General features: G+C 43.7%; 1 protein-coding gene across 4 annotated transcripts in view; it reads left to right on the forward strand.

The window, feature by feature from the left end:
• The window catches only part of TJP2 (tight junction protein 2), a 124,249-nt gene that overhangs the window by 41,705 nt on the left and 65,824 nt on the right, over window positions 1-16,720 (forward strand). For 2 of the 4 annotated variants that reach the window (XM_061132780.1, XM_061132781.1), the window contains exon 1: window positions 4,095-4,244. The exons of 1 other annotated variant lie outside the window; for it this stretch is intronic. In XM_061132780.1, coding sequence (XP_060988763.1) covers window positions 4,185-4,244 — 60 coding nt within the window. In that variant the 5' untranslated portion in view covers window positions 4,095-4,184. Of the gene's footprint in view, window positions 1-4,094; window positions 4,245-16,720 lie in introns of those variants that run through there. One more of the 4 variants, XM_061132779.1, reaches the window with a different exon arrangement.

A 16,720-nucleotide genomic window follows, 5' to 3' on the forward strand; every position in this document is an offset into this window, starting at 1 on the left:
TCTTGACTTTTTGGACACCTTACTGCAGTGGATTTTTCTTCTTTCCCTTCTGGCAGTTCCTCTTTTATCTCTACCTGGGGTCTTAAGCTTGCCTCCTAAGTATTGGCATTCGCTGGGATCTTCCCTAAGTATTGGCATACCCTTACTCTTTTCCTGCCTCAGTTTTTGTCATGTCTCTGAATACTCTCATTACCTCCCATGACCTCAGCTTTCTTGAGACACTGGCAATTTCTAAATCTCTTCCTCTACCCCAAATCTCTCTATCTAAGATATCATTAATGCCTGGCACATAGTAGACACTTGAACATCTCCACCTGGAGATGATCTCCACCATGGCCCTCAAAACTCAATCAGTCCTTAACTAAATTCACCATCCTTCCTCAAGCCCCTCCCAAGATCTGTTCCCATTCCTTGTTTCCTCTTTTGGCAAAAGACACTGTCATCTACTTAGTTAAGCCAGAAACCTAAGAGTCACCTTAGACTCACTTCCCTTTTCCTTACCTCATATCTGATCAGGCAGTGACCCAGTCTGCTGATTCCACTTCCTTCATCCCTTGAGCTGGCTTCTTTTGTCTAACTTCATAGTCACATCATCTCTCACCTGCATTCCCACAAAAATCCTTTTTTTTGTTGTTGTTGTTGTTGGCCTTGTCATTCTTACTGATGCCCCTCCCTGCAACCCCCAGCCAACTCATCCATTTTCCAAGAAGCTGACAGAGTGATCTTCAAAAAATGCCAGTCTAATCCCACTTCTGCAGTGTCACAGTAGAACACAAACCCTGTTTGCCTGAACAACCTTCCCTCCTGCTACCTCAACAGCAAGCCTGTGGTCTCTTCCTTTTTTCCTCCACTTGATATTTGTTGTCTTCACCTGGAAAGCTTTCTCCTCTTTTTGCCTCACAAAGTCATTCCTCCCTGTCCTTTAGAATGTATAAGCTGCTATCTCATCTCTGGAAAGACTTCGCTAAACCCCATACCCCTATCTGAGTGAGGAAGCCCTCCTGAAAGACCCTAGACTACCCTGAGCCGCCAGGAATCTTGGTACTTAAGTGGTTTCTTATAATTTACTAATTGTCTACTGTAGTAGGCTGAACTCTGAGGCTAGAGCCTAACTAAGTCTTGTATCGGGGTTCTGACTTAATAGAAAGTATTTAGTAATTATTTGTTGGATAGAAGTTCTTTGGAGAAACAAAATTCTAGGAATGGGGTTCACATGTACAAACCCACTTGTGAGAAATATATACTAGTATAACTTGCTTTTCCAAAGAGTTATATAGATTTATACTGCCACCAGCAGTGGTACTGTATCAATTGAAAAACTTGTTTCAGCATGAGTCAGAACTATGTATTGTGTCAGAATGTTGGTGTTTCTGCTATAAAAGTATGTCATCGTTTGGAGTACTGTAATGTATTAGAAGGGCTTCCCTGGTGGCTCAGTGATAAAGAATCTACCTGCCCAAGCAGGAGATCCAGGGTTTGATCGCTGGATCCGGAAGATCCCACGGAGAGGGAAATTGCCACCCACTCCAGTATTCTTGCCTGGGAAATCCCAGGGACAGAGGAGCCTGGTGGGCTACAGTCCATGGAGTTGAAAACAGTTGGACACACCTTAGCAACTAAAAAACAGCCACAATGCAATAGAACTTTATGCAGTGATGGACATCCTATATCTACACTATCCGATATGGGAACCCACAAGTGTATGGCTACTGACTGAGCACTGGAGATATGACTAACATGACTAAGAAACTGGCCTTTCTGTTTCTTTTCATTTTAATTTAAATTTAAATGTATCCAATACTCACGTGTGACAAGTGGTTATCATATTGGACAGTGCAACTCTAGAGAGGAAAAGGAAAATCATTCAGCAGATATAATTGCTACATTCTGGGTTCCTTTCTTTTTAAATGCTAGTGGTATAAGCTCACATCACTAAGGTGTGACCAGTTCACAAATGGTGTCATTGTTATTATTAGTCAGCACTGCCTAATTTGGGAAACATTTTTATTTTTTTAATTGTGCTTTCATCAGGAGAGTAACACCTCACCTCAGGAATACAACCAAAACATCTAATTCTGGAGACTTAAAGAAAATTGGGAAATGTTACGCACAGTGCTTTTTATTCAGAGGCAGGCACTTTGCCATTCCAAAGGAGGCCAGAAGCCTAACACTTTCAGAGGCATCTGCTCGACTTGTTTTTCCACTTAAGTTGCCAAACTTGTTTTCATTAGGCAGGAAATGAAGCAAATTTTCAGGGAGAGAGCCTGGCATCTGCGTCTGCATCTCTTCAGCGGGTCCATCAACCCGTCTACCTTCTGGTGCTGCGCTTTAGTGGCTGACTCATGTTCAGCTCTTTGCAACCCCATGGACTGTAGCCCACCATACTTCTCTGTCCACGGGGATTCTCCAGGCAAGAATACTGGAGTGGGTTGCCATGCCCTCCTCCATCTACCTTCTGGTGGGCCTAGGTAAACTATGCACTATTCAACCTAGGAGCAGGATGGACTCAACTTTTCTCTCTCACAATGTGGTTTCCTTAAGATTTCAAACCCAAAGGTATATTTTTATTCAGTGTACCTGTTTTGATTCTCCAAATAACTTACATGCCTTTAAAATAAGGAAACTTTTATTTATTGTGGACAATTACATACACGTAGACTTCTCTGGTGGCTCAGACAGTAAAGAATCCACCTGCAACGCAGGAGACCTGGCTTCCATCTCTGGGTGGGGGAGAGCCCCTGAAGAAGGGAATGGCTACCTACTCCAGTATTCTTGCCTGAAAAATGCGGTTGACAGAGAAACCTGTTGGGCTGCAGTCCATGGGGTCGCAAACAGTTGGACACGACTGAGTGACTAACACACAACAGAGGACTCTACAATGAATAAATGTACTGAGTTGAATTTGATGAATCCTGCCTGATGAGCATTTGTGACCTACTTTGGGGCTTCCCTTCCCTTGTGGTTCAGCTGGTAAAGAATCCCCTGCAATGCGGGAGACCTGGATTCGATCCCTGGGTTGGAAAGATCCCGTGGAGAAGGGAAAGGCTACCCACTCCAGTATTCTGGCCTGGAGAATTCCAAGGACTGCTACAGTTCATGGGGTCGAAAAGAGTCGGGCAGGACTGAGCGACTTTCACTTAAAAAAAAAAAAAAAACCCTCAGAAGCTGTTGATGGAAGAGGAGTTTTAATCTCTCCTGGAGTTGTTGGGAATGTGCCAAAGAGATAACTTGGAATATATTTTCCTCAAAAGTCTTGTATTTAACACGAACATCTCACACCCTCCGAATTCAGGGTATCAATTGTTGAGCCCAGAAACGTGGGGGTACAGTCGTGGGTGTGTATGTTTGTGTGTTGGCTGGCCGGTCTGGTCTCTAGGCAGGACAAAAAGAAACTTTGGAGATTCCCTGGTTCTTTCTTTTGCAAACCTCTCCAAAAAGTGTTCGTACAAGCTGCGCACGCGACCTTGGGGATAGAAAGAAAGTGAAAGTGTCAGTCGCTCAGTAGTGTCTAGCTCTTTGCGACCCCATGGACCCACCAGGCTCCTTTGTCCATGGGGTTCTCTAGGCAAGAATACTGGGGTGGGTTGCCATTCCCTTCTCCAGGGAAATCTTCCTGACCCAGGGATCCGAGCCTCCGTCTTCCACATTGCAGGCAGATTGTTTACCCGCGGACAATGAGACCACCCCGCACTCACTGCTAACTTGCAGCGCTTCCCCGGCGCGCGCCCGGAGCCGGACCTGCTGCCCCGAGTGCGCGCCGCGGAGCGAACCATCGGATCCGCCGGAGGGGGGTTGGGTGTGAGGGCCGCGGGCCGCTCGGTCCTCGGGGTCTCCCTGCTGCCGCCCCCCTCTTCGGTCCTCGGCCGAGAGTCTCGCACGGCGCTCCGCGGGGTCTCCGGAAGCACGGCGCCTGCAAGCCCTCCCCCCGGCCGTGCAGGGGTGGTAGCGGCCCACTTGAGAGTTTCCGCGGCCAGGCAGCCGGCGCAGAGGCGCGGCGTTGGGTAGGGGGCGGGCCGTTGCGCCGCCGCCGCCGCCGCCGTGGAGGGAGGGACAAAGGGGTGGGTCCCCGCGGACTTGCACCGGGCTAAAACCCGGCTGCGGGGCGGGGGGCTGACCTGCAGCCTGGACAAGGAGGAGGAGTGGGGCCCAGGACAGGCGCGCCCACGCGGGACCCGCGCCCGAAGATGCCGGTGCGAGGAGATCGCGGGTTTCCACCTCGGCGGGAAATGTCAGGCTGGCTCCCTGTGAGTTCCATCTTGCGTTCCGCTTGGTTGGGAGAAGGGTCGCGAGGAGAGAGCCTGGGAGCGCGTGGTGGGCTTCCCGGATGCGCCATGGGTGACTGGGATTCTCCCATGGGGAGGTGGGGTTGAGGGCAGCGGGTAGGTTTCACCGGACGGGGGTGGTGGCTCGTGGCCTCCGAGGCTCCTGGATCCTTCTCTCTGTTCTCTAAAGTCACTTGGATTTCGCGTTAAGTCGCGAGTAGGGAAAAACTGTCTTGGACTCTGTCTTGGATCCTTACTACTTCGGGGGCGTCTCGCTGTGCCTGCTGTGTCGCCTGCCCTGTGCCTGTGATTTGCTTCTCGGTTCCAAACCTCACTCTCTGGTTGATGTAAAATTACAGGCGTGTGTGCGTGAGACTCACTGACAACTCTTTGGACCAGAATCCTCATTTTCCCTTTTAATCAGTTACATCTGCAGTAGAAGTAAAAGTTGTTTGCTGTAGGAAGTGGAGATGGGGTTTGGGAGGACGCCACGAGAAGAGAGTGATGAATTGTTTGTACTCTGGTATTATCTTACCTGTCACCAGTTCCTTTTCTGTCTTCATTTGTGAAGTCTCTGCTTTACACAGTAGTTTATTTTAAATTATAAATAATCAGGGTTTTGACTACAGGGTTTTAAAATTCTTGAAATGTGGATGAACTTGGGAGTGAATACTCCAGGGCTTAGTAATGGAAAGGAATACAGCCTCCCACCTCTGTTTTAGCTTCAGTTAGGCAGCGCTGCCGTCTTGGCAGCTGTCTAGCCTGAGTAATGGTTGTGGTTTCCCTGCAGTTCCCAGTGGAAACTGCCCTCATAGAAACTGCCCTCATCCCGTCATAGAAACTGCCCTCCCTTCCTCAGTTAGGGGAATCCCAGCAGAGAAGGCAAGAGGCCCTTGTCCTCAGATCTTTAGGTGGTTTGGGCCAGCTGTGCTGACACTCTGGGAGAACAGGTCCACTTGTGTCTGGATTATTCCTGGGCGAGACAGTCTGCATACAGACTTTGGAATCAGACTTTTCTTTTTAAGTGAGGAGTTAGTGGTCATGATTGCATTTGTAGCAGAGTGCCATGTGATATTCTGCCTTAGAGTATTAAATTTGGTTATTCGATAAATTTTCATGACTGGATTCACTTCAGTGTGGGGATGCCTCTGTCACCCTATCTTGTTGGGGAAGAATGCAAATCTTTAAGACTCTGATGTATTCCAATTAGAGATATGAACAGGATGCTGTAGTTTTCCCTCTTTGGGGAGATGAAAGAAAGGGGGGTGCCTTACTAAGGCGGTGGTGGCTTTTGAGGTTTTTCTTGCACTTTTTCTGAGCTGCTGTCAGAGATTGACGAAGGGAGGTTTCCCCCGCCTCGATTCGTTGCTGCAACTTTTTCAGGACCACGCAGCTAATAGCATAATGAGCACCTACTTGTGCCGGTCCATTGTGAAGAGGTGAGTGCATGAGATAAGCAAGACTCAATTTCTGTCTTTTAAGAGTCTGCTGTACAAGCTGAAAATTTTAGGTGTGTTTTTAGATTGTGCAGACTCTCTCTGCTGGGATACCTGTGGCTGAAGGAGGGAGTGTGAGATACAGATGCACACTCTGCAGGACAGAAATGCAACAAAGTGTGGGATTGTCCTGTGCACACTCCCTTCGGGGATTCTTTTGGGGAAGAAAGTTTGCCATTTGAACAGATTCCTCACAGAGTAAGTCAGTCTAGAAGATGGGGCTAATAACACGCCTCACAGGGTTGAGTGAGAACTGAGTGAAATGTGCCGGTGCCTGACTAGTGGGTGCTAAATAAACAGTAGCTTGTACAGTCATTCCTCGGTATCATGCAAGGGGGGAGAATGGTTCTGGGACCTCTGTAGGATACCAAAATCCAAAGATGCTCAAAGTCTTTAATATAAAATGGCATACATAGTATTTTCCTATAACCTCAAGGCATCCTCCTGTACACTTTAAATCACCTCTAGGTTAAGATCCCCTAGAGGAGGGGCATGGCAACCCACTCCAGTATTTTTGCCTGGAGAAGCCCATGGACAGAGGAGCCTCGCAGCTGTGTTCCATAGGGTTGGCAAGTAGTCCCATAAGACTGAAGTGACTGAGCATGCAAACACAGGTTACTTACAATGCCATATACAATGTAAATATTATGTAAATAGTTGTAATCACAATGTAAATGATGTGTAAATAGTTCTTGGTGTGACAAATTCAAGTTTTGCTTTCTGGAACTTTCTGGGATTTCTCCCCAGCCCCCATACATTTTCGGTCCATGATTGGTTGAATCCTCAGGATATGGAGGGCTGACTGTAATATGAACCAAAACAGGTGCTGAAAACTCTTACATGCTGGATCCTGGGTTACTAAGGCAAGTGGGACCTAGAAGCACAAATAGGAGATGCCAGGTAGGTATCAGGGCAGTTGCTGGGGGAAAGAACAAGAGATGCTCACACTCTTGAAAGACCTTGAATGCCAGTAAGAGAACTTTAAGAAAAAGCCACAGAAATCCCTAGTGTATTAATGACTTGACTTTTCCTGCAAAGGAGTGAGCCAGTTTCCTAGTAAACACTCTACCCCACACCCCCTACATAGGAAATATTACTATTTGGGGGGCACTCATATGCTTAAGATCCTAAATTTTTTAGCATCACTTGCTGGGGAGTTCCATTTGCAAGGATTTCTGCCTCCATTTGTTTAACTTTTAGTCTAATTCTTTGTATATTGACAAAAGGTCGCAGCCAGACGTTTCTCTTCCGTGGGAGAAGTGCCTGGGAATTCAAGGGAGCTGATAAAATCCCTGGTGACTTTAGCAAGTTTTTCTTTTCTGAAGACATTCTTCTTAGGAGACAGATAAGTCCTTGAAACTAGGCAGGGCCACTTGAGTCTTGTGTGCCGTCACATGTTCTATAGCTGAAAAAGTCATGCAGATTTGGTGGGAGAGGAGCTTTATGTGTGGGAAGGGCGGGTGGGGTGAAGAGTTAGGAAGGGTTAGTAGTCACGCTGAGACTTTCAACATACCTCTACCAAAAATATGAGCCATCAGGGAATTCCTTGCCTAATCCCTGAAACAAATCCCATTGAGGAGCTGTGGCTGTAGATTAGTTTATCTAGGTTGAGAGCTGATAGCCTATAAAATGCCTTGTTGATCAGACTTGAGGCGGTAATCACAGGGCAACAAGTGCTGGGCTGGAATGGCCTTGGACCAGCCAGCCTTGGGGTTGAGAAGAATTTTCATTGAAAATTAAGTGGGCATGGTAGAATGATTGTCTAAGATGTTTTACTGAGTTCATTTTTTCATCCTAAATCCAAGGGTCAGGGTCAGACACGTAGACTCAGGGGTCAGATTCAACACCTGTTTAGTGTGTTAAAAACTTGTTTTACATGGCCCTTTAAAAAAAAAAAAAATTTTTTTTTTTTTTTTTTTTTTAATTTTTTGGCTGCACTAGATCTTCATTGCTGAGCACAGGCTTTCTCTAGTTGTAGTGAGCCGGGGTGATGCTCTCGTTGTGGTGCAAGGGTTTCTCGTTGTGGTAACTCCTCTTGTTGAGAAGCACGGGCTGTCGGTGCACAGGCTTCAGTAGTTGGGGCTTGTAGGTTTAGTTGCTCCACAGCATGTGGGATCTTCCTGGACCAGGGATCTAACCCTTGGCCCCTGCAATGACAGGTGGATTCTTAACCACTGGACCACCAGGGAAGTCCTACATGGGCTTTTTTTAAGGTTCAGAAAGAAAGATTCCCTAAAGCAATTTAGAACCTACTTCATCCCCACAGGAACTTTTATGATTACCCTTATGAGTAGAAGCTCCTTTAGCTAGCAAATTTATGAGGGTTTGAGATGGTATCTCCTTTAAAAAGTTTGCAAAAGTCATATAACAACAATGGAAAATAGTTATCAGGCACTCAGTCCCACTATCTGCTATTGGCAATAGCTAGTTCCAGGTTTGAAGGCTACCTAGGAAAGGAGCCAAGTAAATCTGTACGCTGCCCATGTCACCGTATGAGGAAGAGAGTTCTGAGGTGGAAAGTACCAGCGTCCACTTTTGCAGCTTCATTAGGAAATGCCCTTCCTAGAACTTGGCCTCTGACTGCTAGAGCCCAGGCAGTCCTGCATGGGCCTTCCCCTAATGGTGACTGTTTCATTCTGGCTTTTTAAGGGGACTAGAGTCTCTTTCATCCAAAGCTGCATCAGCCTCAATAACCTGTGAGCTCAAAAGGGAGATGCAGGACTGTCATTGGAAAACCATCTATGAAGTTTGTTATGCATTTTCTCTTGTCTTTTTTGCTATCTCCTGAACAGTGTTTTTTTCCCCAAGTGTGTTGTACAGACAGACTGTACAGGGGGGGACATTGCCCTTTCTTTAATTACCGTGCATTCCTCTTGTATAAAAAAACGTAAAGCCAGTCTGTAAACTCATTTATTTCATGGATAGTTTGCTTAGAATGGGGCAAAAATAAGTATTAAGTAAAACAGTGAGTTTGATTTAAGAAAAATAGTAAATTATCAGGATGAGCGGAGTGAGAATAAGATAAAAAATTGTGAAGAGAGCCCTTGAAATCTGAGTTTTGGAAAATACTCTTAAATTTGTGAGTGTGACATTTAGGTATGGAGAGCTAGGTATACCTCAACCACACCTTCAAGAAAGTCAGCACAGCATGGCCCAGAAAAGACAGGAAAGTTGAACTTGATGGACTTATGTCTTAATGTGTACATGGAGCCATTGTCTACCCAGTTCTCTTATCTGTAACTGCAGACAGTGTATTTGTGAAGCTATTTAATGTCTCATTCCTTTCTCTGCTTCCCATGAGCCATTCTGCAATATGAAGGTCCGTTGGTGTGACATTTGCAGTAGGATAGCGTGAAAAGAGGGGAAGAGCTTTGGCCCTCCTGGAGGACATACCTGTTACCAGATGCACCTTAGTCACCGTTCATCGGTGCTTAAGGGTAGAGAGACCCAAGCAGCCTCCCATGGAATGCATCTAACTCACTAAAAATGAAGCTGATATTGGTCTGTAAATTATACTTTAACAAGGATTGTCATAGGAATTGTAAGTCTTGAGATAGGGAAAAGCGCCCTGTGACCTGGAGGAAAGAGCAATTGAAGTTCTCCGTGGTCAGTGAATAAAACCATGACAGAAAAAAAAAAAAATCATGACAGAAAACACTTTGTTTCAGTCACCAGAATCCCTGATTCTGTGGGTGTGCACAGTTTTCATGAGAAATCCTAGGCTTTCAATTAGTGACTTGTTCTTCAGTCATTTAAAGTCAGTACAGATATTTGTTTAGTGCCTCTGCCACATGGTTAAAGTTAAATCAGGTCTTTAATCTTAAAAACAGTGCAGCTTCTCTGTCACTTATACATCATGGTGTGTTGCAAACCATAGCAGTGTAAATTTTGATGATAATGAGTGTTTTATTTTAGCTTTCAGGCTAAATATTTTGTCTGATTAGATTATAGACTATAGTTTCTACTTATATTTCTGCTCCTTCATCATTTTCTATGTGTGTGTGGAGAGGATGGAGAAGAGTTTGGGGGTATTGATAGTAGTGGTAAAAGACTATTGATAGATCTTTTGAAAATAAAATATTTGTCGGGTGTTACAGGAAGCTCTTCTGATCCCCGGATTTCAAATTATACTATTAATCATGGCAAAAATGTCATGTGACATCCTTGAGTACAAATGTTTACTAAATTTTACCCGTATGCATATGTGAGCACGGATTTCAGAGATAATCAATACAGTAATTATTATATGTGTTATAGACTTTACTCAGCCATATGAAATATATACATTATGTTCACAAGAGAAAAATGTCGTCTTTGGAAACTTTAATTGTAGTATGCTTCATCTGACAGACACCCTATATAACCACAGGTCTAAGTATATAGTTATGTTTTTATAGCTAGTGACAATACAGTTAGTGAGAAGTCAGGGGCATTTAGAAGGAACATATATAATACACTGTGGAAGAAAATTATTGGGATAGTCTTGCTGGTCGTTAAAGAGTTGGACACGACTGAGCGACTTTCACTAACAGTTATTAGGCTGTAATTAATAGGTAATGATTAGAGTCCAGTTGTATGTGTTGTTTTGTTGGCCACAGGGCATACAGGATCTTAGCTCCCCCACCAGGGATCGAACCTGGGTCCCTTGTAGTGAAAGTGCAGCGTCCTAACCAGTGGGCCACCAGGAGAGTCCCAGAAGCCGGTTGTATCTTTGCCATTGTATGTGTTAGAAAAAGCTTTGTTAGAGATGAGAGAATACTGCAGATACTCGGTTTTGTCACTTAGTTGGAGGTGAGCTGGGGAAATAATGCATTCTAGTCATCAACAGGATTTCATGAACTTCTCTTCTAGGACTTGTAGCTTTGTGAACCTTTGTTGTTCTGATGAAATAATGTTCCATGTGTGGCTATTTGTTTCCATTCACCGAGAAACATTTCTTATAAAGGAAGTGTTCCAAATCCTAGGTTGTGGGGTTTCTTCTCTGCCTCCTTTTGCAGTGGACATCTGAGAGGTTGCGTGTGCTCGGCTCGGCAATGGGGAGGAGGGGTGATGTATCCGTCAGAGGCTACCAGCCCATTCTCCATCCTCGGACGACTGTCTCCAAATATATCTAGCAAAGCGGAGTGAAGTTCTTTGAAGAAATCAGTATTAGCCAAGCTAGCCATTTCTGCTTTCGAAAAGAATAGTTTAGAAGAAACTTCCTGGTGAGCTTAGTTGCTCCCTTATCCTCCTTCTTCAGGCTGAATCAGTTACCTCCTGGCCTGTGATTGGCTATTTGCACACGCCAGTGTTTATTTGAGCCCTTATCATGTCTGCCTTATGCCAGTCATTTCCTGTCAGCTGCGAGCACCTCCCTGGTCTGCGTCATCTTGGTCACCCCAGACACTGACAGGTCACCAGGCACATTCACTAAAGGATTGACCACATTTTACTGACTTGATTTGGGGAAGCCTTATTGCATAAAGTAGTAAGAATGAAAGACTCATTGAGAACTTGGATTCCTAGATTCCTGACATTGATAGAGTGAGTGGATGATAGTTTGTCCATAAGAAAAAAATAATGTAAAATTTTATTAATATACAGATCCTTTCTTTGATGATGTATAAGCTATACTAAGAATTAGTTTGGTGACTTTAGCTAAGACATGTAATTCTATTAATAATTCCCAGTTACTTTATAGGGATAACTATACTTGATCATCTCTGAAGTCTCTTACTGTGCTTAAGATTCTCAGTATCCAGTGTAAAGCCTAGAGAACATTCTAAATTTCTTTTGGTTCTTGTCACCTTGAAGTACTCTCATACTCCTTAGACAAATTGTGTGTGTTTTCTTTCTCTCTGTTTTCTCTTTGAAGAAGAGATTCAATGCAGTCTCTCTGCAAAGCAGTTTTTTAAAGAGTGGCTGTCTTGTTTAGCTCATGAAGTGATGGAAAGATCTATTATTCAGTTGCAGCTTAAATAATGTACCAGCTCAGTGGGTACTGAATTCTCTTCCTCACTCTGCAGCCCCAAGTCAGCAGCTACAACCATCTCACAGAGCTTCTTGAGAATTCTTTTTCCTTCCTCTTCCTTTTCCCCTCCACCCTTCCCAGTGAAAGCTGCATCCTGGGAACCTCCAGTAGCCCCTCCCTTCCCCATGGAATCCTCTCCCAGGAACCACATTGCCTGTAGCATGGGCACAGAAGGTAGGGCAGGCCTGTCACTAGGAGCCCTTTCTGATTTGTTCTTCACCAGTGTGCTGGAGACAGCCTCCTGGTGACTGCTGCAAGACCTCTTTCGTTGTTACTGACTGGCATGAAGTCAGTCTCCGGCAGCCACATTTCATGGTTACCTCAGGCACTTGGGGTTTTTTCTGCCTAACTTCAGGGAGAGCACTTCGCCTGCCTTGGTCAGGTCTGTTTAGTGTCTGGGTGAGTTTTAAGAGGGGAGGGAGATTTGTGGCATCTCAGACATCCATTGAAATTTTCCAGAAATGCAACTGGAAGTATTTGTGCTTTTCCTTCTGGTGTTATTGTGAAGAGTCTAAAAACAGGCAAGTGGCAATACGTTGAAATCAAGAGGTAATGAGTTCACTTTGAATATCGGCGTTTTTTCAGATTTTAATCAAAGGCCGAGAACGAAATGGCAACCCACTCCAGTGTTCTTGCCTGGAGAATCCCAGGGACAGAGGCGCCTGGTGGGCTGCCGTCTGTGGGGTCGTGCAGGGTCGGACACGGCTGAAGCCACTTAGCAGGCAGCAGTAGAAGAAGCAATACTCGATTGGCTTACAGTGCTTAAATATAGTTTGCAGATGTCTTTACTCAAGAGTTGGGAAGAGACAGGAAAGGTAGACTGAATTTACCAAAGAAGTGAGGTGAAAAATATTTGCCTGAAAGTGAGGAAAATTTTCCTGTGGGAACAGTGGTCTCCTGAGTGTGTCCTCAAAAGCTTACTTAACTCACAGCGAAGTTTTTTCTATATTATTATTTTCCTGTATTTTTAAAAATTAAAGTATAGCACATATAGTAAAACCCAGAAGTGGGGCGCTTGATACTTTTTTTTTTTAATTGTAGTAAAACACAGTACGATCCACCATTTTAATCATTCTAAGTGTAAATTCAGTGGCATCTACTTGTGCAGCCACCGTTACTATCCAGTTGCAGAGCTGGCTGAACTTTTACATGAATGTATGCATTGTGTGATTACCACCTGGATCAAAAAATAGAACTTTCCATCACTCTAGAAGGTTGTTGTCTCTTGCCACTTTTTCGACTGGTACCACCCCACTGACAAGGGAACCTCTCTTAGCATCGTATAGCTTTGCTTCACACTTTGATAGGATCTGTATAAATGAAATCAGCATTTGGTATCTGGTTTCTTTCCTCAGTGTAACCTTTGTGTGGTTATGTGATTCAATAGTTTGTTGTTGTTTTTTTTTTCTCAATAATATATACGTCATTTATATGAATTTACCAGTTTGTTTATTCATTCTTTTGTTGATGGATATTTGGGTTGTTGTCAGATTTTTGTTTTATTTCTATTATGGGTAAAGCTGCTATGAAAGTCACCTCATACTTGGTTCTGTTGGCTTGTGGCCCCATTTCTCTTGTGTAAATTCCTAGGAGTAGAATTGCTGGGTCATGGGCTGGAGACATGCTTAACTTTCATTCTGTGACTGTTGAAGTCAGGCAGACCTGGGTGTGAGTTCTTTTTGTCCTGAAACTTGCGTGGCCTTAGGCAATTTACTCTGCTCACCTGTGAAATAGGCATTGTATACCTCTGGGTCAGGGCTCAGTGAAGAAAACAGACATTATTCTAGATGTTTCAAGGAGAAAGGGATTTAATGGAGGGAATTAGATGCCTACAGAACAAAAGGCTGGAGGGATGAAAACTCAGGGCCCATCCCTAGGTCTCTGATTTGCCTCCTAGAAAGTTAGAAAGCTGCTTCTGCCTTGAGCCAGGACCTCTTTGATTTTCTCAGCCTGTGTAGCCAAGAGGAGGCTGAAACAATATGGAGCTTGGAGGTAGCTGCAAAACTCTGTGATCTGGGAAGTCAGTTTCTGCCTATGACTGCTGCTACCGGAAAAGAAAAAGGAAAACAAATGGCATCTGTTTCCCTTCATCCTTTTAGATCTTAAGTAAATACTTGCACCTCATTGGTGCCTCTTGGGCAAAGGGATTGGGGCTTCTAGTCTCTGGGACTAGGGGAAGCTGAGTGTCAGCAAACAAGAAATGGCATAGGTGCCTCCGGGGGTTGCAATGGCAGTTTCATTGCAGTGGTTCTGATTTGCTTGTATTATCACTATTACCGAGGAACATGATGCCCAGTAGTCACAGGACTGCTTTCTGTAATCTGTGTTCGGAATCAGTACTTTATCAGACTTTATCATCACCAGCTGGAGTGTGGATGCCACTGTTAAGCTGTCCCAAAGTATTGTCTCTGAAGGGCCTCTGTTTCTCAACTGCTCTGTGATGGTTGGTACTTTTCAGTATGAGTAAGCTTGAGAAGTTTTAACTTGCAGGCCTATAAATTAATACAGGCTGCTAAGTGACTTGGTTCTAAGTGCTGCTCTTTGGTGTATAACTTTGTGAAACTTAATGAATATTTCCTTTTTTTTAAAAAAAAAATGTATTTACTTTTGGCTGAGCTGGATCTTGGTTTTCTAACCACGATTTTCTAACCGTGGGCTTTCTCTAGTTGTGGCGTGCAGGCTCGGGAGTTGCGGCATGTGGGCTTAGTTGCCCACGTGGAGTCTTCTTGGACCAGGGGACAAACCTGTGTCCTGTACATTGGCAGGTGGATTCTTAACCAACCACTGAACCACCAGGGAAGTCCAGGTATTTTCTTTTTGAAGTCATTTTGATTTATTAGTTTTATTTTTTTAATGTTTAAAGAATTTTATTGAAATACAGTTGATTTACAATGTTGTGTTTCAGGTGTACAGAAAAGCAACTCTGTTATACATGTAGATAAATATATATATATTTTAAAATATTTTCTTCCATTATAGGTTATTACAAGATACTGTAATATCCCTGTGCTATATAGTAGGCCCTTATCGGATATCTGTTTTCTCTGTAGTAGTATGTTTTAATCCCAAACTCCCAACTTATCCCTCCCCCTGATTTGTTAGTTATTAATAAAGTAAAAGGTGATATGTAAATCTGGTTTATAGATTGATGGGCTTCCTTAGTGGCTCAGATGATAAAGAATTCGTCTGCAGTGCAGGAGACCCGGGTTCGATCTCTGGGTTGGGAAGATCCCCTGAAGAGAATGTCCCCCTTTCCTCTCTCTGTCTTTTAACTTCTTCTGTCTTTTGACAAGTTAAGTGAAAAGATTCAATCTTGATCCTGTTTTGTGCCTCACGTCTCATGCTGATAGCACATGCTAGTCTACCAAAACATTTGGCAATAGTGTCTGACCCACTTCTTATCTGCAAAATATGAGCTGTAATGTGTTGCTCTTGAGACATTTAAACATCTTGACTCGGTTTTTGCAAAACCCTTCCTATATAATGATGCCCCATGTGGAAAGAACTGAGTTTTTCTTAATTTAGAATGTCTTCTCTCTCATTCAAAGAATTTTGCCTCTGACCCTGACTAATTAGGGACGTTACTACTATTGCTTTCAGGTGAGTAGCTAGAATCAGACTAGCCAAGTGATTTATTGATTCATATTTTATTTTAGGCTTAGATCTGTAGTGCTGCTTCTGAAGACTCCTTGCAGAGAAATTTGAAGTGGTAAGGAAAGCAAATGTTCTAAGTGCCAAGATAAGCATGAGCAGTAACTTCATTTCAGCCACTGGTTCAGCAGAGTAAGCTGGCTCTGTGCAAAAGCTCGCTTAAATTTTGAACATGCTAGAAATATACTGACAGAATCTCCTGTTTTATCTCTTTTTTTGCCTGACTTAGCCAGTCAACCAGGGCTAACAGTGGATGTCCAGTTTACAGTGGCTAATACAATGCACAAAAGCTTTCTTTGTTTGGAGAGTGGAAAATAGAGCTGAAGGGGGGCTTCTTAAGGGCACTGACCTAATTTCACTCCTACAACAAAAATGATTGGTTTTAAACATATATGTATTTCTGATCCAGGTGTCTATGAATATTTCAGCTAGTAGTGTTACAGCCTGAGGAAGGGTCGCACAGTGCTGCTTTGTGTATTTTTACAAAGCAGCCTTATTTTTATTTGACAGTGTCCTTTAAATTTAGAACAAGAAGTCAAATTCTTGCATGAAATGATAATTCCACAAAAGCCAAGGAATTAAGAAAGGCAGCTGGCATTGCACCATCACCCCTCTCAATCCTTGAAACCTCCTCACATTTGAGAACCGGTTAGTCACCAGCTTTTTAAAAATAAAGTTCTCTGGGGGCCATTCCTGTGTAAAATGTTGGGAAATAGAGCTGAGTTTAAAGTAAAGTTAGTTCAGGCATTGCCAAATTTTCTGAATTTCTTAATTTTCATGTTTATGATTTACTTTGTATGTGTCATGTTCATGATTTACTTTAGAAATCACATGTCAGCAATGTTTTTACTATTACCCCAGAATATTTGCAGGCAGTATGCGCTGCCTTAAAGAATCTCTCTTGCTTATTAATAGAACCAAGGAGAGTACACATGTCACTTGGGGGTGGGGCAAGGGAGGAAGCTCATTTGGCTTTGGTGTAGTAATGAGCTCCAAGGAACAATGGCATTGTTGTTCTAAGCGGTCTTTGAGTGTGATTAGTTGGTGACATATAAATGTTGGCCCGATTGGATTATGTCCCAGTGATGAACTGTCCTGAGAAAATGACAGTCACTCACCTATCACTCCAGACAATCACCAGACTTGTCCTTTCGGCTTTACATTTGGGATAATGATTTATGCAGCGAGGTGCCCTCGACATGAGCTGGTATTCTGCCTGTCTGCTGTCTGTCTGTCTCTTCTGTCTCTTCCAGCTTAGATATTGTTGGCTCCATCTGTGTAGTCTGCAACATGGATAGTTC

The sequence above is a fragment of the Dama dama genome, chromosome 29, assembly GCF_033118175.1.
Source record: "Dama dama isolate Ldn47 chromosome 29, ASM3311817v1, whole genome shotgun sequence".
Taxonomy (NCBI): Eukaryota; Metazoa; Chordata; class Mammalia; order Artiodactyla; family Cervidae; genus Dama; species Dama dama.